The sequence below is a fragment of the Lethenteron reissneri genome, chromosome 56 (assembly GCF_015708825.2).
Source record: "Lethenteron reissneri isolate LAM-NWPU_2019-01 chromosome 56, ASM1570882v1, whole genome shotgun sequence".
NCBI classification, from domain to species: Eukaryota; Metazoa; Chordata; class Hyperoartia; order Petromyzontiformes; family Petromyzontidae; genus Lethenteron; species Lethenteron reissneri.
The window spans coordinates 7,746,811-7,772,535 of record NC_083834.1 but is presented as its reverse complement, the minus strand read 5'-3'; the positions used below and the strand labels follow the sequence as shown (position 1 = coordinate 7,772,535).

The following is a 25,725-nucleotide window of genomic DNA, read 5'->3' as shown; positions in this document are numbered from 1 at the left end:
ACGGGGATTGCCTCTAAAAGTTGTAATCTCCTGCAGATGTAGATGCCACTGGTTCTTCACGTTCTGTAGATGTAGATGCCACTGGTTCTTCACGTTCTGCAGATGTAGATGCCACTGGTTCTTCACGTTCTGTAGATGCCACTGGTTCTTCACGTTCTGCAGATGTACATGCCACTGATAATAATTCACGTTCTGCAGATGTAGATACCACTGGTTCTTCACGTTTTGCAATGCCACTAGTTCTTCACGTTCTGTAGATGTAGATACCACTGGTTCTTCATGTTCTGCAGATGTAGATGCCACTGGTTCCTCACGTTCTGCAGATGTAGATGCCACTGGTTCTTCACGTTCTGCAGATGTAGATGCCACTGGTTCTTCACGTTCTGCAGATGTAGATGCCACTGGTTCTTCATGTTCTGTAGACGCCACTGGTTCTTCACGTTCTGCAAATGTAGATGCCACTGATTCTTCACGTTCTGTAGATGTAGATGCCACTGATTCTTCATGTTCTGCAGATGTAGATGCCACTGATTCTTCACGTTCTGCAGATGTAGATGCCACTGATTCTTCACGTTCTGCAGATGTAGATGCCACTGATTCTTCACGTTCTGCAGATGTAGATGCCACTGATTCTTCACGTTCTGCAGATGTAGATGCCACTGGTTCTTCATGTTCTGCAGATGTAGATGCCACCGCCATCATCGATTGCGCGGTGGTTGGGCTTACGACGCTCGGTCCGAACAGGCAGCTGGACACACGAAAGGGGTTTGTTCCGATCTCTGAAAGTTCGGAAGTCGAATGTTCGTAAGTAGAGGAGTTCATGCATATGACGTAACAAGTATAGTTGTTCATTTGCATCGTCGGCCATAGGAAGCAGATATCTATAATAGGCGACGTTTCGGGTAATGGCCCTTCACAGAACACGAGAGGTTAGATGTCGATGTGATTTTAATGAGTGACTACTGTGTGGTGTTACAGCATCTTGGCGTGGTCTGGGACTGTTGTTTTTGCTGCCTTTCCCAAAATCTTCATAAATCGGACTTAACACATTCCTGCGGAGGGAGCTGGTAGGAACGTTGGGTTGCTCGGTCAATGGCCTGCAGGGTCAACGGCGGCGTGGTGTATTCCGCAAATATGCCCGACTGTGAGGGTGGGCACAAGCCGGCGTGAGTAGGTTAAACGTTGAGTTTTATAAGGGCACGACGGGGTGACCAGCCCCTCCCCACCCAGCCCCACGCCCCACCCAGCCCCACCCAGCCCCTCCCCACCCAGCCCCACCTTCCCCACCCAGCCCCTCTCCACAAACCGCCACTTTTTTCAAATTTGCTTTCTGTGGATTTCACACCTGATGATGATTGCTTGTGTTGCAGTCGAAACGTCGTGAGAATTTCTATTGCTTTATATTTTTATTATTTTATTATTTCCCTTCTACGTGACTTTACCGAAAGAACCAAGAATATGAGTAACTAATTGGCACGTTGGGTTCACGTGACAAACCTTACGAATTGACTGTCGGATCGTGGTGGGTTTAACGAGTTATATTTACGCGATCGAACCCCCCAAAAAAACCTTCGGGATATCGGTCGCGAAAGCCTTCGTGTCAAACAGAAAATATAATGCTCGTCAGGTCGAGTTTGGTTACACTGGTAGGGACCCACTGGTTCCACCAGCCCACAGGGGATTATTGTGTCCGTCCGTCGTGCATGGAGGGGCTGGGTGAGGAGGGAGGGGCTGGGTGTGGAGGGTGGGAAGGGGTTGGGTGGGGAGGGGTTGGGTAGGGAGGGTGGGGAGGGGCTGGGTGGGGATGGTGGGGCTGGCTGGGGGGTGGGGCTGGGTGGGGAGGGGCTGGTCACCCCGTGGTGCCCTTATAAAACTCAACGTTTAACCTACTCACGCCGGCTTGTGTCCGCCCTCACAGTCGGGCATATTTGCGGAATACACCACGCCGCCGTTGACCCTGGCCATTGACCGAGTAACCCAACGTTCCTACCAGCTCCCTCCGCAGGAAAATGTTGTGCTTTGCATCACTGCCAACGCAGCATCACCAAATAATGTCTCGATTCATCCCGACAGCTTGAGTGAACTTGTACTTTTCGTGACACGATTGCCGATTCAAATCGGCAGTCCGCATCTCTTGACATGGTTCAGAGGTCGTCAGGCATCCGTATGTTAAACTTCTTTCGCACCGCACGTAGCCAGCCGCGCTAAACGGGAGGTGCAGATCGGACTGTGAAACTCTCCTGTGTTGCATGTTCTGACCCGAGTAAACTCAGATACAGGTGCTGTGATGGAGTTCTCGCCCATTACGACTGGGACACAAGCATTACATTCTAGATTTGAAGCATTCGTGACTGCAAGGATTCATCCTCTTAGGTTTTTTTCTGTATAGTCACGTTAGTTAAATAATAAAAATAATAGAAATAATAATAGAAATAAAATCATTGTTTTATTGATATTTTATTTCTATTAGCTTTTTTCTATTAGGTTTTTTCGGTAAAGTCACGTAGGTAAAAAAAAATACAAATAAAATAATAAATTACGTTTCGGAGGCAACACAAGTCTCCGTCATCAGGTGGGACCGTCACAGCTAAATTTACTGTATCAAGTGAGGAAAAATCCCAGGTGCACCAATTGTTCCCTTTTAGCCCCACCCACCATTCCATTCATTGGCTACCACATTCAGATAAACCCCTCCCCCCCTCCCCCTTAACTTGTATTTAAGAGCTTGTCTCTTGGATTTTGCCTCACCTGATACAGTACATTTAGCTGTGACGGTCCCACCTGATGAGGAAGACTTGTGTTGCCTCCGAAACGGCGTGATTTATTATTTTATTTCTATTATTCTTATTTTTTTATTTTACTTTTTACCTACGTGACTTTACCGAAAAAACCCTAAGAGTACAAGCATTACACTTCAAGGAACAGAGGACCTCTGTGTCTGGAGCCAGGCGCTGTGTGGACGCTACCGGGCCTGATGCCTACTTGTTCGCTCTTCCGTAATCTTGGGAAATGTGAACCTAAATTTCGATTTAAAGCTTTTGTGACTGCAGGGATTCATCTTCTTGGTTCTTTCGGTAAAGTCACGTAGAATTGAAATAATAAATAAACATTTTACATAATAAAAATTCTCACGGCGTTTCGGCCACAACGCAAGCAGCCGTCCCCTCAGGTGTGGCCGAAACGTCGTGAGAATTATTTTATGCTTTTTTTATTTTATTATTTCCATTCTACGTGACTTTACCGAAAGAACCAAGAAGAAAATGTGAACCTCTTTACAGGCACAGCTGTGCCCGCTAAAACAGGGATGGGGGTTGCTAAACTTAAAAAAGGGAGCCAATTTTAGATTTTGTCTTTGACAAAAATAGTTCCAACAGGCGCACCACACGCAGAGCTGTGTTCACAAACAGCAGGGATATTGCAGATGACAACACGTGCCGACTTAAACAAAATAGGTGATGGAATAATCTGCGTTTATTTAGTTTTGTCTCATTTCGTTCTTCTTTAACAATGCAGTTTGTGACTGTTGTACATTTTGTCACCAAGACATTCCATAGTGACCCCATTCTGTGCCATTTTTTATCAATTATCTTTACGTTAAATTGCGTTTAAGATTTATTTTTAATGTAAATTGCTGCCCACAAGGGGGCAGCCAAAGAGCCGCCGCATGCGGCTCTGGAGCCGGAGGTTGCCCACCCCTGGGCGAGAGACATTCAGCATCGCCTGCCGACAGTGGATTCGAGGTTTAACCAGGCTGGATTGCGTGGAGCTCAGATCCTCGAAAGATACGAAAGTTTCGGTGAACTCCGGCAAGCGATGCTGTGTTGGCTTGGTCATGGAGCCCGCATGCCCACTCACCGCATGCCGTAGAAGCTTCTGTTCTATACACGTGACAAAGCAAATTTATAAAAATATATATATACAAATTCAAAACTTTATTTATATTAAAGTTATAAAAAAAGTGTTTTTTTATTGAATAGTAAAGACTAACATTTTAAAAAGAAAAAACACTCTAAACAATTATAATGCATTATTAAAATTAAGGCATAGCCAATTATAATTATTGCATTCACACATTTAAATGTGAATCTGAAAAAGTTCCGACACTGCCCTTCAAGAAACCTGAAATGAGAACAATTAAACGCACAACTCGTACATGACATTGGCACGATGCCACTGGTCACTATTCGATGATAATGACGATTTTAGATCCATACAATAATCCGCATTGATCGGGGGGGACCTCCTGGACCAACACAATCTGGGCTCATAATAAAGGTTTTTGGGTTTAGATCGCGTGATTTATAAATGTGTCGTAACCCTCCACCACCCGACACGGCCAAACAGTAAAAAATGTGTCACGTTGACAAACGACAGTTTCTTGCTGTGGATTTCACACCTGATGATGATTGCTTGTGTTGCAGTCGAAACGTCGTGAGAATTGTATTGTTTTATATTTTTATTATTTTATTATTTCCCTTCTACGTGACTTACCGAAAGAACCAAAAATATAAAACACAAATAGTTCACTACTTTAGCCCACCGGTGTGTTGAAGAGTGAATCAACAGAATTTAAAATTTTGAGTAGTACGACGTTTCGCTGGTAATTATATCCCGCTTCATCGGGCAAATTGCTGTTTGGCCGTGTCGGGTGGTGGAGGGTTACGACACATTTATAAATAACGCGATCTAACCCAAAAACCTTTATTACAAATATAGGTCGCGAAAGCCTACGTGTTAAACAATCTTGGCTCATGTGGCACGCTCATCTGTGAATTTGCATCAACTACTCTGCATGTAGAAAAACACAATTGTTCTAAAAGGTACCGCTGTGGTGACAAATGGACAACAGCCATCGACTGAAAGTAATGCATTTACTGAGTTACAAATAAGTCAAAAGCAATACATCGTGGTCACGAAATCATACAAGTGTATCTCTGCAAGGTTTTCATTAATTTTTAAGTTTATTATAAAGTCGTTTCGTAGCAAGCCCCGTAAAGCGACGTTCTATACACCAAAGTCAAAACTCAAACCAGAAAAAAAGACTAAATGGAAAAACAAAACTGAACTGATAGTATAAACTCAATGTTTCGTTGCCAGTGGAGTTTACACGGTAAACGTGGCAATATCAATTAAAAGAGCACCATCAGGTCACAACACAGAAATGTTACATTGGCATTGTGGGGAAAACAATTGTATCCTTAGCAGAGAACATGATAGTTTGTAAATAAAAGGCAAACCTGCTATAAGTCTACATTAACAGGCGGTTTCACTGGTGTAATGGGAGTTTTTTTACAAGGTTGAAAATGAAAACCACTATGTACATACCACCTTACAACTAAACGTGTTTTCCAGAAAATAATTAACCCAAACACAATAGATAAAATTAAAAAGGTCGATTCCCGAACGTGACATTTTTTTTCATTCATTTTTTTTTAATACATGCTCACAGCCCTCGTCACTAGACACATTAATACTGCTGACGATCATTGTGTGAACGCACAACGCTACGCTTGCAGATCCACAGCCACTGGCAGGAGAGAGTCCCGCGGATCAGAGTTCCTCTGCAGCCTCTCCAGGATCACCACAGGCTTCAAGGACAGCAGCTGCTTCACCTTGAGCTGCGTGTGCTGAAGCAGCCGCTTGTCCAGCACCAGACGCAGCCCCTTCACGTGCCCGGAGACCTTTCCCGGGATGACTATCACCTCCTCGAAGCTCGACCTCCTGTTCTCCAGCGGGTGCAGCACCGGGTGCCTGTGCGCGTCCGGCCCCGACCGTCGCAGGTGCAGAGGTCCCGCGCCCATTCCCCGCATGGGCGCGACGCCGTGAGCCCTGCGCGTGGCCTGCAGGGGCTTCTGCCTGCCGTCCGCTTGCTTCACCCAGATCATCCCCTTGTGACCGCCGCGACTGCCGCGGCCGCCCCCGCCTCCGCCCCCGCCTCCTCCTCCGCCGCTGCCGCCGCCGCCCTGCTGCCTGTGGATCTGCGAGTTTTGCAAAAACTTGATAAACGACGACTCGAAGCCCACGGGTTTGACGTTCTCCAGCAGCTGCTGCAGCGGACGCTCGCGCTCAACAGCGGCCGGGCGTTTGTCGGGCGCGGGGGGTGGTGGTGGCAGGGCAGTGGGCGGCGGGGTCGTCTCGGCCTGCTGCTGCTGCTCACCTTTCGAAGACTCCCCGTCTCCCTGGACTTCCGAGGTGACCTGCGCGGCGCCCTCGCACGCTTGTGGCGGCTCCGAAGTCGCCTCCGTCGTGCCGGCAACCGCGGCGGCGTCCGTTTGGTCGGGCAGCTTCCTCGGGCGGCCTCGCCTGCGCTTCGGGTCGGACACCGAGACGCCCTTCAAGATGCACTTCTTGTCCAGCCGCTTTGCGGGAACGCGCTTCATCGCCGTCTGGGCTCGCAGCTGATTCTGGGAGCCGAGAGCGCCCTTTGAAAATCCAGACACGTTGGACAAAAAGTTCATAGTCTCCGTGCCACTGCCGTTCACGACGTCGAAAGTCGTGGTGGTCGAGAAACTCGAGCTGGAATCTTGCGGCATCGGGATCAGCTCTCCGCACCGATTGATTATTCCCGACGGCTCCAGGTCACCCTCGAGCAGCATGCGCACACCATTGTGTAAAATGTCAGGGTCATGCTCAACTTTAATCACTCGCGGGTCATGCTCAACTTTAATCACTCGCTGACTCTGCATCTCTTTCCACACTCCTTCTTGCTTCGGCTTTTCCAGAGGCTTCGGCTCGGTTTTCCCTTCCTGCATCTTGTCGAGGAAACCTTCATTCCACTTGCGCCAAATGTACTCGTAGCCCCGACAGATTACCAGCTTTTTGTAGTTGAAATTTAATTGCGTCGTGGGCATCTTGTGAACCACTCTGTAGTGTCTCATGAGGCTATACTGGCTGCGCACAACTCCTGCACACTCCTTGAGCATGCAAGGATACTGATCTTTGCATATGTCCTTTTTGCAAATCTTTAGCATTTCTAGCTCCGTTTTCAGTAAGCTGGGGCAGATGGCGGTTGGCGGGGGGCCTTGCGGTGCAGCATCGTCACCGCCGCTCTTTGTAGTCGCAGACGGGACGTCGGGCGGAGCCTCCGTCACAGCACACTTCTCTGGCTGCTGCAGCTGCTGCTGCTGCTGTTGCTGCTGCTGTTGCTGCTGCTGTTGCTGCTGCTGTTGCTGCGGCTGCTGCTGCTGCTGTTGCTGCGGCTGCTGCGGATGCTGCAGATGCTGCTGTTGTTGCTGCGGATGCTGCTGCTGTTGCTGATGCTGCTGCTGCAAATGCTGCTGCTGTTGCTGCTGATGCTGCTGCTGCTGTTGCTGCTGATGCTGCTGCAGCTGCGGATGCTCCTGCTGCTGCTGTTGCTGCGGATGCTGCTGCTGCTGTTGCTGCGGATGCTGCTGCTGTTGCTGCGGCTGCTGCTGCTGCTTTTGATGCTCACAATGTTCCATGTCCGAGGCCGGCGGGACGTCGGGCATCTCCTCTTTGCTCACCTTGAATGCGTTCTCAAGCGAGCACTGGTCCCCGGAGCTGCTGAGCTCTTCACTCTCGTCCGTGGTGCCGCTCTGCTCGCACTCCGAGATCTGGACGCCGCCGTCAGAGTCGGAGAGGCGCGGGCCATCCTTGCCGCCGAGGTGCTTCTGCTTGATGTGAGCCTGGAGGTTGAGCGCCACGCCGAATGAGGCATTACACCCCGAGAAGTTGCACGCAAACGGCTTCTTTTTGGGCGCCTCGAAGTTGATGCCGTGCTGGCTCTGCTGGTGCCGCTGGAGGTTTGAAAAGCGTGTGAAGGAGCCCAGGCAGTTGGGCTGGTCGCAGCGGAACTCGCTGATGTACTCGGTCGGAATGGTGCTCCGCACCTCCTCCAGGGTCATGTGGTGGTTGTAGGAGTAATGGCGTATCAGCTTGTACAGCTGCGTGAACGACTTGCCACACTCGATGAGGTTGCACTTGTAGAGTCGCATTATCTTCACGACGGGCGGCTCTTCCTTGTGCTTCACCACATGCTGCTGCAGCTCTTCCTCCGTGTCAAACAACGCCTTGCACCACTTGAACGTGCAGCGGATGCCCTTTTGCTTGATCTTGTTTTTGATCTTCTGCTTCACCTTCGCGTTGATCCTCGCCTTGATGAAGTTCTGCAGGGCCTTGTCGCTTAATCCTTTGCTGGATTCACCGCAGCCGCCGACAACGCCGCTGCTGCCGGCGGTGGCGGCGGCCTGCTCCTGGTCAACCGGCGACTCTTTCGACTGCAAGAGCTCGCTCAGCGACGAGCTCCATTTCCTCTCCAACTTGATGGCCTCCCTCAGGCACTCCTCCTTCACCATGTCAACACTTTTGCGAGCCGGGTCCCGATCGCCACTCATCGGCGGCGACAGCGGCGGCGGAGCCATGTCCGGAGCGGTCACGTGCGGCGGTGCCAGGTCGCCAAGTTCCGCCCCGTGCTCCTCGTTGGGCTCCACTTTGACGATGTGGTGCACGGGAGTCGAGCAGGTGGGCCCGGCGCCGTCCTCCTGCGGCAGCCCCGTGGCCAGGGTGGTCGGCGGGGGCACCAGTATCTTCTGCTGCTGCGGCGGAGGCTTCTCGTCGGCCATCTCCTCCGAGCTGCATCCGACCGCCGCCGAGTCGAGCAGCAGCGTCGGCGGCGCCAGGGCGTTGAGGGACGCACGGCACAGCTTCTCCAGCTGGACTTCGTCGATCTTGTGGCACCCACGGTAGTGCGACCGGAGGTTGGAATTTCGGGTGAACGACTTCTTGCAGTCGGGCATCACGCAGCGGAACGGCGTGAAGGTGGACTGGCAGTGGCTCAGTTGAGCAACGTCGTTCTTGCTGTAGCTGTGGACTTTTGTGTAGTGGTTTACCAGTGCGCACCGCGTCAGCGCCCCGTACTTGCAAAGTGAGATGTGGCAAACGTAGGGCCTGATCTTCATCTTGGATGGGCGATCAGATTCGTCGGACGATCGCTTCCTCTTCCTCGGCTGCTTCACGACCTGCGCGTCGACGCTGTCGGAAAACTCTGGGAAGAACTCGTCATCGAAGCCGAACCTCGGCTGTCCCATGCCGCCGTCGCCCGCGCCGGGACTCCAGTAGTGCTGATCGTAATTGGTGCCCGACCACACGCTGGCGTTGGCCGCGCCGTTCGCCTCGGCCCTTCCGTCCGGGTTCTCAAAGTCCATCTGCCGCACCGTCTCCAAAATCTCGCTCACGCTCATCTCCCCGAAGAGTCCACCCTGGATGGTGGGGTAGACCCCGGACGGCTGCAGGTCGGTTGAAAACGCACCAGGCTCCACCGTCTCAACGCCAACCATCTCCACGTGTGCCCGGAAGCCGGGCGGGGCGCCGCCGTCCGCGTCGCCGTACTGCCCCATCATGCCCTCGGCGTTCAGGTCCGGCGGCGGAGGCTTGAAGAGGTACGCGGAATCGGCGAGGTTGATCTCGGGGCTCGAGAACGGCGGCTTGTAGGATGACGACGACAGCGGCCGCTCCGACACGCCACCGTCGGCGCCCGTGAACGGCGCCCTGTAGGGGTATGGTGCCGACGTCGGTGCGCAGCCGTCGAATGATGGCAGCGGAGGGTCTGAGGAGCTCAGGAGGCCCGGCACCGGCCCATCGTACGGCTGGTTGTACGGGTCCACGTTGATGGACGGGTCCACCTGAGAGTTGACGGCGTACGCCTGCCTGAAGTGGTCGGTCACCTCCGCCGCGGGGCTGCTGCTGGGCATGAGATTCTCGCACGGCTGGATGAAGGAATCCGACGAGTTTGAGCTCCAGTCCGTCCTCTCGAGCGGCGGCGGCCTGTAGGACGGGTCGCTGGAACTACTCTCCAAGGACCCGTCCAGCGCTTGCGAAGTGCCGGACAGGTCGGCGTCGGCGGTCGGGCTGAAGTCTTCCGTCTTCACGAAGGCGAGCTGCTGGGCATGGCCAGACAAGGCCTGGAACTCGCCACCTTCGGACGCGTCGGAGCACAGCAAGTTGGCCTGCCGGAGGGTGCCTTGCTTCATATTCACGCGCGATAACACGGCGGCTTCTTGACGCGCGGCCTGGGTCCTCCCCTGTGCCATCACGTTGTGGGCGTCACCGCGGGCATCCGGGAAGCCCGCGCTGGCGGACGGCAGTAGCCTCTTGCATTCACCAGGCACGTCATCCAGATCCTCCTTAGCAGCGCCATCGCTCCCGTCAACTCCGTCGTCATCGTCGTCGTCATTAAATGTGTCCATCATCACCATCTCGTTATCCTCCGATTTGAACGCCGATTCCTCCTCCCCCCGCTCACCCGCCATCGCTTCGTTCGATTCGTTCTCGTCGCTGTCCCCAGACCTCCCAAAGGGAGGGTTGCAGTTTTTCTTGTGGGCCAGGTGCCCGCCCAGCGACTTGGGGTTGTCGAAAACCGAGAAGCACCGGCTGCACATGAACTTGCCGTTCTTGTAGATCGCCGGCCACTTGGCGTAGCGGTTGTGCGTGCACCCGGTCCGGATCCTAATCTGGCGCTGCAGCGGACGCGACCGGACCCTCTCGCGCTGAGCCTTCTGCAGGGCATGCAGGGCGCCGCTCGCCGCTCCGCCACCAAACATTCCGGCCGTGCCGTCCTCGCCGTGCAGCGTGCCCGGCAGCAGGTGGCGCTCCTTGGTGACCACCTGCTTGTGCTCCTCGTGCGACATCACGATGTGCTGCTTCAGGCTCCTCAGCCACGTGTAGGCGCGCGTGCAGCCGTTGATGCCGCAAAGGAACTGCTTCAGCGCCTTCTTCTTCACCTTGACGAAGCCCTGAGCCGTGCCGACGGTGCCGAGTGCGTTGCGCATTTTGGGGTCGACCATCACGTCGCCGTCCTCCAGGTTCTCTGGTAACATCATCACGAGATCCGAGTGCGCCTTGCGCGGGCGGCCCCTGCGGCTCTGCGCCTTGTCACCGCCGCCGCGGCCGCCCCCGCCGCCGCCGCCGCCGCCGTTCGATCTGTCGCCCTGCTTCACGCGCAGCTTGGAGATGGGCTTGCGCGGGCCCACGCCGAACATGTCGCACACGTTGACGGAGCAGGAGAACACGCCGAACTGGTAGTGCTTCGCCTCGTGCTTGTACAGCAGGTGCCTCTGGCTGAAGCGCTCGGGGCAGTCGCCGTAGCTGCACACGGCCCTGAAGTGCTTGTGCCGCAGCGAGTGTTCGTCGACTTCCTCGGCGGTGCGGAAACGCTTGCCGCAGTCCGCCTGGATGCACACGTACGGGCACGGCCCCCGGTGGATCTTCATGTGGTCTTTCTGGTGGTCGGTCGTCTCGAACTTCCTCTTGCAGAAGCGGCAGCTACGCCGGCGCGCCTCCTGCTGCTGCACGAGCGCGTCGATGAGCTCCTCGTCCTCGCCGTGGAACATCTTGGCGTGGGCCAACATGTTCTTGAAGTACTTGAACAGCTTCTGGCAGCCGTTCGCCGGGCACACGAAGGTCTCTTCGGTCCTCGCCGGCTCCGCGGCTCCATTGGCCTTATCGGGGAGATAGGAAAGATCTTTAGTCTCATCGTCCGAGCCCTCGGGGTCACTGAAAGTGATAAAATCCTTGCCATAACCGGTGCTCTTCCTCACCCGGCGGTGGTTGATGGGGCGCCCGTACGAGCTGCTGCTGTTGTCGCTGCTGTCCCCTCCTCTGTCGTCGTCGTCGTCCCCGGACAGCCTTTCCGAGCTGAACAGCTTCTTCTTCTGCAGCTGCATCATGTGGCGCACGCGCTTCACGTGCATCTGCACGTGCCACAGGCCGTCCTGCAGCTCGCGGAACTCCTTGGGGCACAGAGGGCAAAGCAGCGCGCCGTTCACGATGTGCTTCTGCGAGTGCCGCACGATGCGGTGGCCCAGCACCTCGCGCCGGCACAGCCTGCACTTGTGGAAGATGGGCGTGGCGATGCGCTGCCCGCCGAGGGACCTCATCTGCCGGCGGCCGCCGTTGAGGCCGTTGGAGCGCGTGTGCTGGCTCGTGTTGGACAGCACCTCCCGCCACGAGATGCGGTCATCCTCCGCGGAGATGATGGGCTTCTCCTCGCTCGCCTCCGCCGCCTCCACCTTCTCCACCTTGACGGGCACCTCGATGGCTTCCCTGAGCTCCTCGGCCGAGCAAATCTCCAGCGCCGTGTCGCCCAGCAGGATCAGGCAGCGGCTTTTCAACTTCTTCCAGTCCCAGAACTCGGGGTCGAAGGGCCAGTGCATCTTGAGCAGGAGCAGCAGCTCGCAGCGCAGCGAGTTGGCGATGAGGCCCGTCTCCTCGGTGTAGCGCTGGTCGGGCTGCGTGTATAGTGCTTCCACGGCGTAGAAGGCGTCGACGGAGGGCTCCAGGAGGAACTCGGTGAGCTGGCAGGCGCGCCGCACCTCCAGGTCGTCGGGCAGCAGGCAGCCGACCGTCTTGCAGAGCGACGCCGTGATGCCGTGGCCCTCCTCCTTGGTTTCCATGCGAAGGCCGCGGACGCACAGCTCCACGCACATTGACGAGCCCACGGCCTGCGTCTGCACACCGGGAAGAACTGCATCAGCCAGACGTCAACGCTTCGCTGCCGTTGCGTGACAAGAACTCATGCTTTTTTTTGTTGCTGTAAGGTGCAAGGCTGAAATTTCCTGGTCATGCCACTGCTGGCACAGAGAGCTCCGTTAGCTCAGGAGGCTCCAGGGAGTCCCTCGAATGTGTATTTTGACTTATTCTTTACACGCTGGCCAGCGGTCTTCAAATACAAAGACAAGAATCCCCCGTGTAGCCTTAACACTGTCGGGGGCAAGTGCTGTTATTGAGCACCTATGAAGGCCGGTACGGTACACAAGGGGGCGGGGGGCCAGCACCACGCTCAGCCGCCTTTGTCTCCCCAGTGACGATGTTTACACACTGCACGAGGGAGTCATTGGAGGCTGAGTCAATCTAGGGGAGGCCCAGGACCGGTTCAGATAATCGTCGCTGGTGTTGGCCGTGAGCGGGAATCCAACTCAGATCGCCGGGTTCGTAGCGCAGTGCGCCAACCGCCACACTACCACATCGCACGTGACCTACCCATCAACAAAATATCTATTTTGTAATTAGCCTCATTATATTACATTTGTGTTAATTTGCCAAAGAATAAAAACGAACGGAATTTCGGTTTTTATTCTTAGGCAAACAGGATTGGCGATGAGATATTGCCGACGTGTGTGACCACCATGCATTTAAAACTACCAATGCCACTGGTTACAGGGGACCTGTAAATCGCTGAAGACGGACACAATTCACGCGTTCCAATTTCATGTGCCCATAAATGGCACTACTAGTGTGGAAGCTGCACCTCCGACTGGATGACTTTGATGAGGAAGAAGAGATGGTAGACATTCTTGGAGAGAGCAGCGAGTTGGCGACATGACTCCAGAAACATGTTGGGGTCGAACGTCTCTGCCTGCCGCTGCAGCTTGCTCCAGAAGAGGGTCAGCTCCCTGCGGCACAGCGGGGGTCACAGGTCAACGGCTCAACAGTCAGCATTCGATGACCCTTCAAAACCATGGCGAACAGGCCAGAGGGCCCAAGCGCAGGGGTAAGAAGAGGGGCAGGGGGAGTTTGGACAGGTAGCCCCCCCCCCCCCACCATTTAAATTCCTGGCACCAGGACGCATACTAAGCCACTGCCAATACACGCTCAATTTGACCGAGTGAACATCAGAGTTTCCAATGTGCTTTTCGCAAGAGCATCCATAATGAGTCACATGGCCAGAATTTAACTATCAATGTGAACAAACCAGTGCAGAAGAAGTAATGCTGAACGGAATGGCAGGCATCAGAAGGGTGTTTTGTGTGTGTGTGGATTACGTGATGTTGTAGTCTGGAGGTTGGCTGTTGATTAACAACCGAAGAATCTATTCCATGGGGGGCTGTGCTGTGAGCTTATGGTGTTGGGGGTGGAGGTTTGGTGGGGGTGAAACCTGATGGGTTAAAGTCCACGGCTCAATTGGCACTTACCATGCGCACAGCCCAACGCTCAATGAAAAAAAAAACGTCTAGCCCAGTCTAAACAACAAAAATATATCAACGCCTTTGCTCCTAGGCGCCCCCTTGTAATGGGCGATTATTATCCAAACAGCTCTCGCTTGTTTAACACGAAGCGACAACTCCCCCCAAACCTCGCGCCATGCTCCTCACACCAGCCTCTCCTTGACTTAACACGCCTCGTCTGACACAACTTGGGTCGAACAGGTTGGTAAATAAACCTAATTGATTCTAGATTTGAAGCTTTCGTGACTGCAAGGATTCATATTCTTAGGTTTTTTCGGTAAAGTCACGTAGGTAAAAACATTATTCATTTTAATGTTTTTACCTACGTGACTTTACCGAAAAAACCTAAGAAAATTTATTAATTTTAATGTTTTTACCTACGTGACTTTACCGAAAAAACCTAAGAATATGAAACCTAATTGAATATAAATATAAAAATCCTTTCTCTCCCTCTCAACTTATTCACAAATTGCTACCAGTGGTAATAACCTCCACAGCACGTCATTCTCTTCTTGGTTCTTTCGGCAAAGACACGTGGGAAAGACAGCCCTGTTCTTCACCTGAGGACGTCTGCTTGCGTTGTGGCCGAAACGTCGTGAGAATTATTTTATTATGTTTTATTATTTTATTATTTCCCTTCTACGTGACTTTACCGAAAGAACCAAGAAGATGAATCCCTGCAGTCACGAAAGCTTTAAATCAAAACGTCATTCTCTGTACAATGTTATACAGAAGCATGCATGCGTTTTTTTTGTTATCCTATCAAATAATGCATTTCACAGCCGCTTTGCCAATGAAGGTTTGCCCATTCCGTGCAAGGTATGGGGGGCTCTTTGACCAGACTTTATCGCGCTGGTCAGTGTGAGATAGTGAAAGTGGGGAGGGAGGGAGGTGGGCCAAGTTTGGTTCAGATGTCACTCGCTGCTGATGTTAGGTGTGGGTTGGGAATCAGGTCGACGGGTTCATGTCGACGGGTTCATGTCGCAATGGGTCAAGCTTAGCTCTGCAACCACACAAACCCACCCCCCCCCCATCCTGTTTTCATACGTTAATTATTAAACCTATTTAGTTTTTTAACCAACAGCTCTCAGCTCCGTTCTCACAGTGGAACAAAAGATGTCTGGAATCGACTAGACACTTCAAACTTGGCGGATGGCCAAACGATAATTCCACAGTGAAAGCAGGGAGACAGCATCGCACGAGGCGTGCGCGTGGGGCTGTTTCTACACGTTTGATGCTTCCACGACGCTAACAACAATGACTGTATTCTTCAGATTATAAGACGCTCCCAAAATCCTAATACTTGTGCCCGACATCAATACAGTCGCACACACAGCCACAGGGCGCCGGACATGGCGAGATGTTAACTCCCTTGGCCTGAGTTTAATCCTGACCCTGACGCTTGTATGTTTGGAGTTTGCATGTGTCTCCCGGTGGTCACGTGAATGTTTCTCCAGGTCCTCCGGTCTTTCCCTCCACATTTAGAAACATGCGTTTTAGAATATTTGGATGTTATAAATGTGCCAATAATGATAAGCCACTTTGTTGAGCTATCATTCGTGGCTTATAGGTTGCTTCTGAAAAAGAGCTGCATAGATCAGTGGGCATTACCTGGTAAATAAAAACCTCTATTATGGAAAATATAAGCGTTTATAGTTTTTATAGTTTTAACTTTTGTTTTCAAATACAGGAGGGAAATATGAGTGTCTTGCGATACGGGGAAAACGGTATACTAGGCTGAAGTTAGTAACATTGATTCACGTTATGATATTGCTACGCTTGGCTTTAGAATTTGCAATGTAACTTAGCAGATTTGTTTAATTAACGAGCAGCTGAAAACACTGGAAAAGCCGGCTTGTAATGATGAGTTGTTTGATCGACGCAAGTTGATTCTTACATTTATTTTAACAATAAAATGTGTCTGTAGCCAACGCTGCACCCGTTCGCTTTGCAGAGATAAATCCCTATGGGTACGGGGCGTGGTAAGTCAGGTGGTAGGGGCGGCCCTTTTGGGGCATTCTCGTATGTGTGTATGTTGAACTTCTTTCGCACCGTACGAAGCCAACCGTGCCAATCGGAGGTCTCAGGGTCCATCTCTGCAAATGTTTGTAGCCCGTGCCGGTAATTGCTAACTTTAACGATGTAAACAGGCGTGCCGTGGATGGCGGCATTCACGAAGGAAAAAAAAAAATTCATCGAATTGCACTTGTGAGAATATATTTACAATTTATAAATTGGAGGGGAGGGGTGTAACAAAACTGAACAAATAAGTCAGGAAAAAGGAGCTGGAATTGAGTCAAATTAAGTGCAGAACCAATTTTAACACGATGGGCTTTTTGGTAACCATCGACTCGCGACAGAACCTGGCTTTTCGCAGGCGGCTGGATGCCTGAGAACCAAACCCCAGGACGTTAGCGGTTGCAGACTGAGCGCCGTGACCTTTGCGCCACCGAACCACCCCACACAATACGGCTATCGGCAGGTTCTGATAAACACATGCTTGCGAGCGATGGCTTAACATCACCCAACGGGGGGCGGGGGGGGGTGCGGGCAGCGTGTCCCGCGCCCCCCCCCCCCCCCCGTCTGGCGCCGGCTGGTGCCTTACCAGGAACACTTGAGGTCACCGCGGTGCAGTTGGCGCGTGAGCACAGCCGTGCACAGCACGAGGGCGGTACGCACGTGCCCCGCTGCCTCCAGGTTGCAAATCATCTCCACGGCCTCGCTGCTATCCAGGGCCTCCACCTGCGGGCAGGGCACGGGCGCGTCAACGAGACCGCGCGGAGACAGCGGCAAGAGCAGCAGCTGCAGGGGCTCCAACGGCGTCGGAGAGTTCGGCGCCGGCAACACTCAATCGGGAAGCTCCCAACATGGTCGTTGTGAATCGTGCAACAACCTCCACAATTCTCACTTCCTCACCCCGATACGCTCCAATTCCTCAACCGCAAAAACCACCATTATTTATTCCTCACCTCCACTGACCCCCTTTTCCTCACTCCAAACACCATCACCCCCCCTCACTCTGGCCACCCACCTCCTTACTTCGACCGCCACTCTTCCAAATCTCCGAGTGACCCTCTCTCGCGCACCCCAGCTGAACCCGTCCCTCAACCCCATCTGACCTCTCTTCCTCCTCACCTCAACTGCCTCTCTCTTCCTTACCCCACTTGCCCCGAAGCATTCTCTCATCCCTGCCATTCCACTCACCTCTCGCCCTCGATCGCCCCACCTTCTCATCCTGACTGCACTCACTTCCTCATCTTGACAGCCCTCCACATCGCAACGAAGCCCCTTGTTCTTGACTCAACCATCCCTCACCCCCCTAACTCGGGTCGCCAGCACCTTGCTAACCCCGTGTTGCCTAAGTCGCTCCCCTTCTTATTCAACCTGATTAGCATGGTTGGCTACGTACGGTGCGAAAGAAGTTCAACACAGACATACATAGACTCACAAAGACCCATAGACTAACAGAGACCCATAATATAGGATTTTTTGGATTAGATGGCGGAAATATAAATGTTTCGTTAAACCCTACGTGTTAAACTGAAAGAGACCCATAGTTTGTCATCCTTCCCCCACGCCTCCGATGAGAATGGTTGGCTACGTACAATGCAAAACAAGTTCAACATACATACACACATTCACCATGAAAGTAACTCATCTTTCTCATGACCGCTATACTCAACTTTCTCCCATCACGTGCCACCCAACGCCACATTCTACCCAGGCCACTCCCCAACAACCCCCAACCCAGCCCCCCCCCCCTGCATCGCTCCTCACCTCTTGCATGAGCTCCTGGTTGGAGGAGGTGGACTCGCACAGCAGGGACAGGTGCATCTGGCGGAAGAACGGCGTGGCCGTGCAGAGGGCGGCTTGGCGCGTGCAGCACCGGGCCAGCGCCAGCGCACACGGCAGCCAGCCCAGAGCCACCAGGCGCTTCAGCCGCAGCTCCAGCAGCGGCGCGCCCTCCCCCTCCAGGTACGTGTCGACTGCGCCGACACAACAAGAAGAATCGTCGCCGTCACCAACCACCTTGCCGATCTCGTCAAAGACTCCGGTCATCTTACGATTTAAAGCTTTCGTGACTGCAGGGATTCATCTTCTTGGTTCTTTCGGTAAAGTCACGTAGAAGGAAAATAATAAAATAATTATTATTATTTTATTATGTTTTATTTTTTATTATTTTATTGTTTTCCTTCTACGTGACTTTACCGAAAGAACCAAGAAGTTGACTCCGGTCATCCTCGCAGCGGCTTTTGGCTGGGTGGGTGGGTGGATCGGTGGGTGAGTGGGTGAGTGCGTGGGTGGGTGGGTGGGACGCTCGGTCGGTGGAGTCAGTACCTCGATCGGCGTCCAGGGGTTTCTCCTCCAGGATGGCCTTCATCTCAGGGGTGTCCCACGCACCGCCGGCCTCAACCACTGTGCACAGCGCGCGCAGCTCCATGTTCCCGCAAGCCACCAGCCTCTCATGGCTCTCCTGCGGGCAAACGTCGCACGTGTCGGTGGCCACGTCCTTGCCAAAGGCTCCAGACAAAAAAAATCAAAATTTACACCTAGGCTTTCTCAAACAATATTATCCATGAGGTTGGTTTTCTTTTTGGGTGATATCGCGTAAATATAAATGTGTCGTCAAACCCGCCACCACCCGACGCAGCCAATCAGTAAGGTGTTTCACGTAAACAAAACGTGCAAATTAGTTACAAGTCCAGCACACCCTTTGTGTCGGAGAGTAAACTCACAATATTTACATTTTGTATCGTGTCATTCATGAAGAATTTATCTCACCGTCGCTGAGGAACCACTTACAAGAAGCTGGAAGGGATGCCAGGCGGCAGAGCCAGCGCCAATAAATTGCCCTGCAGTTCTCTATATATTGAGATTGTTTTAAAGCCAATTAGCGAGAGCCTTGGACATCAACAAGGACAATTTACCTCGATACCATGGTTCTAAACCTTTACTATAAACACATAGGGTTTGATAAAACAAAGTAGTTGTACTTACGTGCCCGTGATTAATTTGTATTTTCGATTATTTAACTACTAATAATGTGGCATGTCTCACACAGAAAAGGCATCTCGCACCCCCAGCGGTTGCGTGCACCCCAAGTTAAAAACCCAAGGGTGGCACAGTCGGGTTTTTTACAATCGGGTTTAATTGTCTTTTTATATTAAACCCAATCATCTGAGATTGGGAGAAATCCGGTTTAATTGGTTCTAATTGCAGAACCGCACTTCGCCAACTTCTCAACGACGGGCTTCGTCCATTCCAAGCTAAGGAACTCACTGGCGGCGCCCACGATTGTGGAGAAGCTCCTCGTGTTCATCAAGACCAACCTGCCCGCCGCATTCTACGACTACCCCGTGCCCGACGGCCCCCCCGAGTACGATAACAGCACCGACGAGGAAGCAGCCTAAGCCTTGGATCAGAGTTTCGTATTCATTAAACCAGGTTTTAATTCCCCGAAATCGGGTTAAATTGTATTAAAGAAAAAACCCGATGCCTGCGGCTGGAAAAATCGGGTTATTTCCACCCATGTAAAAACCACCGTTCTATAGCATGCAGAATTGCTTCTGCAATACCAACATCGTCCAATGGATAGCGACACCGACAGTCAAAAAACCTACAGCCCAGGGAACCGGATAGGTTCCACAACTTTAATTTATGGCAGATATTGGCGACAGCAGCAGGTGTCTGCTTGTGCTATATCAGCCGTTGGCGAGTCGCGATTCGTTGGCGAGTCGCGATTGCACCAGCGGCGTTGGCCTCGACCACCTATTGACCACAACTCTTTGAGCCGGGGGGGGTGGGGGGGGAATCTACGGGGCCACAGGCCACATACGGTCCGAGACGTCTTGTCATACAGACAAATGAGGCCGGCCACACTGAAACGACGCACAAATAATGAGTATCCATCTTGAACAGCATCTCAGCAGCACTGCGGGTTCAACACTGTTTGCAATTTTTTGCATGCTCAGTCACTTCTGTCACTTCTTATTTCGTACGGCTGATGTAGACGCAGAGCAACAACTACAATTTCACATTCAGGTTTGCAATGTATGTATGTTTAAAACTTATTTAGCACCGTACGAAGCCAACCGTGATAATCAGAGGTGCGGAGGAAGGACAACAAACTAAACACAAAAAAGCAGTTCTAAAGAAATGAGTTTTCAATCAGGAATATTTTTAAAGTACGTAGTTCCAGTGGCTTCCTAATATTGGAAGAGCTTTCCAGACGGCCGCAGAAGCAAATCGGAAAGCGCGCGATGCGCTGACCACCTTTGTTCGATGGCTGAGCCAAAAAACTGCATCAGGAGCGGAGGAGTGTGTCGCTGTGATGTCACTGGAAGCACCCAATTCTAGATTTGAAGCTTTCGTGACTGCAAGGATTCATACTCTTAGTTCTTTCGGTAAAGTCACGTAGGTAAAAAATGAAATTAAAATGTAAAAAAAATAATAATAAAATCGCTGTGATTTTATTATTTTATTTTAAATCCAGGTGGTATTTTAATTTCATTTTTTACCTACGTGACTTTACCGAAAGAACTAAGAGTACTGCAAGGACCACTTTTATGTACTTGGTCAACACGCAGTCAGTTCACCGTTCTGTGTGATCCTAAAGGGGTGCGCACTGCATATTGTGCACATACGAATGGGGGTGATGAGAGGAAGATAAACAATTTCACCTCTACCACCAGGAAATTCAATTAACTGTTGGGACAGTCATCGTATTGGCATCGGAGGATTCTGCGACGAGACCCTGTATGTAAACAAGGACGCTCAGTCGTTCCCCCCACTGTTCCCAAGCGTCCACGTCTCGACCACAAAGAGCAAAACATCAAGCACAAGAGCCTTGAAAGTATGCGAGCTTCATACTGCTGCTGCCTGAGAACGGCAATGCCACACACTGTGGTTAGACAAATCCATTACCCCCCCCCCCCCACCCACTAGGCTAGTTCCAGTTGTCGAAAGACATAATGAACATACAACGCTGCTCTAAATCATGCCACCAAGGTAAAGGTGAACCTATTCAAGACCTCGGACATTCTCACCACACACAGACGAGATTTTGAGCTTGAACTCATAACCCTCGTGTACTGTAATAATCATCAAAATGTTTATGTAAACTATGTGAAAGTTGCATTTATAAGAGGGCTTTGTGGGTAAATAAAAATGTGTCGTTAAACCCGCAACCACACGTACAAGTACTCGAATTATAAATGTTGTGGATTTAGTCTAGTAATGAATTGGCACGTTTTGTGACAAACCTTACCGATTGGCTGTGTCGGGTGGTGGCATTTATATTTACGCGATCCAACAACAAAACAAACTCTATTATGGATAATGTTGGTCGCGAAAGCTTACATGTTAAGCTTGTTTACATTTAGACTGATAGAGAAAACAAAAGCATACAAATGAGACTAAATGGAAATAATAATAAAAAATTCAATGGAGAATAACCGATTCAGGAATTAAATTAATTAAAAGACGTAAAATGTTATGAAGCCAGAGATCCCATTAAGTAGCAGAGATTGAACCCAGCTCCTTCGATACTCAGGCCAAATATACCAACCCGGTCATTACATTCCCAAGAGACAACCAGGGGGGGGGGGGGGGGGTCTCAAGTTGCCGGTGCTGTGACCCCCAACACGGCCATTGTGAACCCACAAAGACACCCACAACACAACACCAGGGCTTGAACTCACAACCCCCTTGTTGCTGACTTTGTGCCCTAGTGCCATTGTGAGCCCACCGATCGACCCCCAGCCACCGCGCTCAAACCCAGAGCCCTCCAGTACTGGCTCAGTGCCCTGACAGGCCATTATAAAACCACCAAGATGCACGGTGCCCCCAGGAGATCGAATGCAGAACCCTCAGTACCCTAACAAGGGGGGGGGTAATCCCTCTTAAACGGGCAACCGGTACCAGGGCTCGAACCCGGGACCTCACCAATGTTGGTTCGGTGCCCTGCGTGAGCTTTGTGGAGCCCCGAGGGACGCCCCGGCTGCCTCGTACAGAATTTAATTTAAATCCTTTCTCAGCTAAGCGCGGTCCTTATGGGGAACTGTTTGTTTCTTCCTTCATTCAGGATCGATTGCAGCCTGCTCCCGCAACCCCAGCCGCAGCTGCCCGAGAGAGACAGCTATTTAAATTCAGCATATGCACTGTGAATGGCGACATTAACGCAGCCAGAAACAATGAATGTACCCAATTTAGATTCACGCGCTGCCGCTTAAAAAAGGAATATGGGGTAAGGGCTCTTTTTTTATTATTATTCTCAACGTAAATTCCAAGCGGCGAGCTCGTGCAATTATAAGCACGGCGGCGGAGCAGGCGCGCGATGTTAAAACGTCAGTTACGTTTAAGACGGAACGACAGATTTCGCGATCGTGTCCAAGGCCACATAATAACCGAACCTTATCAGCTCGCTGGACTCGCCGCTCCGCTCCAGGATTTACGGCGCACCCTCGCCCCACTGCAGCTGACGCGACCTCGCCAACGATTGGCAGTTGCCAAGCGACGATGCATTCCATCTGCTCGCCACACCCGGTGCAGGCTCAACGCAAAACCCGGGCCGGCTTAGCCCTACGCGTTCCCGCCGTAGACTTCTAGAGGCCCGTGTGTGTTTGTCCCCCCCTCCGTGCCATCCCCGCTGCTGTAAATGTCAAAAGAGCTGCCCTCCTAACCGACACCCCCCCCCACCACAAGCCCTCTCTCATTACAGTTCCTCCCGCACGCCGTTGAAGTGCATCCTCCGTTGTGTTTAAGCCCGGGGAATGTGTGTCTTGAGTGCGTGCTGCCTGTGTGTGCCTGGCCCGATGACCGGCCAGCAACTGCCAGGCCAGCAAAAGCAATCGTAAGCACACACACAACAAAGAAAACACCACGTAAATCACAGGAAATAAGACTTTAGGCAAATAAACGGACTCCATTTTGACTGCCACTGTATGCACGTTGAACTTCTTTCGTAACGTACGTAGCCAACCGTGCTAATCGGAGGTGCCATTAGCACGGTTGGATATTTTTTTGTAAGAAAACGGGGATAAATGTCATTAAGTACGCCTCGCTTGCTCTCAAAACCAAAGGGGCACAGCGAAATCCGTGGTGAAATGGGCCCCCCCGCTCGCTGGTGTATTATTAAACAGAGTGCCGGCTACAGTTTACGAGAGCTACAGTTTACGAGAGGCCTGTTTATTATTTTTAAGAGGCGCATGATGGCCGTGGGGGGTTGGGTGGTACGAGAGGGCGAGAGAGGAGGAGAGAGAGAGAGAGGGAGAGAGGTAATTTACAGCAGATGGTTAATTTGGCGCAGGACCCGGCAAGCAGCCTCTCAATCCTTGATTCAGCCATCCTGCCATGGATTATATTCCACAGCAACAACTGGGGGGGTAGGGGGGGGGGGGAGAGAAAATCTCCGTTGCAGCCGCCCAAGTCGTTCACAAACGCAGGAGTCCGTGCGGCCTGCACAGCCAAAATTCAGCAAAAACCCAAAAGCATCCTCCCCACAGTGGCCACGGCTCTGCAAATTTAAACTCCTAAAAAAAATCACGCTCCCCCCACCCCCGCCCAACACGTCGCCCGAAACGTCGGGGACGTCACACCGCGAACAACAAGCGGGAAACCTATCTGGAGAGCTTGCTCCAGAAGTTGGGGAGCGAGAGGGGGGTTAAACGCGCACAGCCCAGGAAACAAAGACTCGCTCACATATATAGACCTGCTTATGGCCACAGGAAGGTGGAGGGATGATAAAACGAGTACCCCCGTTATGGGCTAAGTTACGTGATTATTCTACGGAGGAACTGGTACCCACCCTGTATGTATAGTGCACCGCGGTGACGAGATGTTAATTACCTCCCCTGGTATACAGGAGGTCGCGAGTTCGCTCCCGACCCTGACGCCTGTATATTTAGAGTTTGCGTGATCTGCTCGTGGTTGCGTGGATCTTTCCCCGGGCCCTGAGGTTTTTCCCTCTACATTTGGAAACAAGCGTTTAGAGTATTTGGATACCATAAATTTCTACATAAGCCACTTTACTGAGCTATAATTTGTGGCCAAGTCGATTCTGAAAAAGAGCTATAAAGCTCAATGGGCATTACCTGATAAGATAAAAAATAATTGTTCAGTTTATAGTTTAGATTATATGTACAGTCCTTTTGTAAATTCATAGCCGGATAAGGGTCTTTTTCCCCACACTGTGTGAGTTGCATGTGAGATGGTGAAATGCGGAGTGGAGGGGGTAACTACATTCTTTATATGCAGCCTCGTGTATAAGTTTTGAATAAACTCCGTTTGCAGATCCTCTTTGTAACACCGTGAAGCCCAATCATTCCCGAGTAGGGGGGGGTGGTGGGGGGAAATGAACACTGACGCAAACACAACGTGAACATCACATGTTCCACCCACCCCGCCTCTCCCCCACCCCTTGGAATTTCTGATATCTGGCCCACACAGCGGTAGCAGACCGGCTACACCCTCGTGCTCATTTCCACTGTCGCTAAAATGCCGCGTTGCTTCAGGTGGCACAAACGTCCATCACCGTCGTACTGTTCAGAAACGCGGAAGCGACGAACGCCCCTTTGCACCACCGCATTGCAGACGGCGTTCCAAGCAAGGTGAGAGGTCGGTGTCAGTCAGGAGAGATCTGACCGATCCGCAAGTCCCGTGGGGCGACCGACTGGACGGTGCCCGTCCGGAACCATCGCTCGACTCACCTTCACGGACGTAGAGAAAGCCCCCCACGTGTCCTCCGGAACCCCCGACTCCGGTAGGTGCAGCAGCAGCTCAAAGCAGCTCCTGCGGAGGAGGGGACATGGCGCGTGCGTGCGGGGGTGAGCCGTCGCCCGTTGATGTCACGACACAAACTAGGCGCCTGCATGGATCCTGGAACACTTTCCAACGTGCGCTCAGAAGTATTTAATTAGCGGCGATGACCAGCCCTTCCGAGCGGCAGATGAGATTGTATCACACAACGCGCGACGGTGTGCAATGACGTCACACGTAACGATATAATCGGGAGGCAAAGCCAAGCGCGTGACATACATCACCACCTTGTTGGACAAGGCAATAATATTTTAGTGCTGATTTAATTACAACCAAAGTTTTTTGGTAACCCTTTGATCAATGTGGCCGGTTTTGTAAAGGATAAGCCCCTTATAGCAATGCAATTTTATCATAAAGTTTAATGTATATTTCATCATCCCTGCATTTACGTTTTCGAGACCACCCTACAGGACCAGACACAGCCAACGCATTAACGCTTACAACGTTGGCTTAAAAGCATTAAAAATATAACGGCTCTTATCTTGTAGATACCATCCGAGCCCATGTGTCCCAGGCTGCCCGACACGAGCTGAAAGCTTCATTAATAAGGAAGGGAAAACGTACAAATTGCCTTTAACCAATCACCCGAAATGATGTAACGACGCACTGTAACGTCAAATAATTTTTTCCTCAATTCACGAAGCTTAAAACTCGTGTCGAACAGCAAAGAGACACAGAACGGTGGCACACAGGAAGAAAAGGACAGCTTTTGAAAGTTAAATATTTCAGAAAGCACACCCAAGATGTGCAGCAGGGAGAGGGGAGGAGTCGAGACCGGTGGAACTGGCTGGCGTGAAACACAGAGGGGATAACTTCAAGAAGAAAGAGAAGACTGCAGAATTCCTGGGATGTTTCAACAGCCCACAGAAAGTGCAAACAGAACTACGCTCTTGTAGGGTTATGGATTTGACTTCCACGCTTCTGTGCTTAACATTAGAAGCACACTGTT

The 25,725-nt window shown here is 51.7% G+C and overlaps 1 protein-coding gene across 4 annotated transcripts in view; it reads right to left on the bottom strand.

Annotated features, from left to right (window-relative positions):
- Positions 1 to 4,688: 4,688 nt before the first annotated feature.
- LOC133356938 (uncharacterized) overlaps positions 4,689 to 25,725 on the bottom strand; it is a 53,060-nt gene continuing 32,023 nt past the window's right edge. For 2 of the 4 annotated variants that reach the window (XM_061574641.1, XM_061574644.1), the window contains exons 3-8: positions 24,668 to 24,749; positions 18,300 to 18,435; positions 17,739 to 17,947; positions 16,567 to 16,703; positions 13,265 to 13,409; positions 4,690 to 12,464 (exon numbers count right to left, since the gene is read on the bottom strand). In XM_061574641.1, coding sequence (XP_061430625.1) covers positions 5,505 to 12,464; positions 13,265 to 13,409; positions 16,567 to 16,703; positions 17,739 to 17,947; positions 18,300 to 18,435; positions 24,668 to 24,749 — 7,669 coding nt within the window. In that variant the 3' untranslated portion in view covers positions 4,690 to 5,504. Of the gene's footprint in view, positions 12,465 to 13,264; positions 13,410 to 16,566; positions 16,704 to 17,738; positions 17,948 to 18,299; positions 18,436 to 24,667; positions 24,750 to 25,725 lie in introns of all 4 variants that reach the window. The other 2 variants (XM_061574645.1, XM_061574643.1) reach the window with 2 other exon arrangements.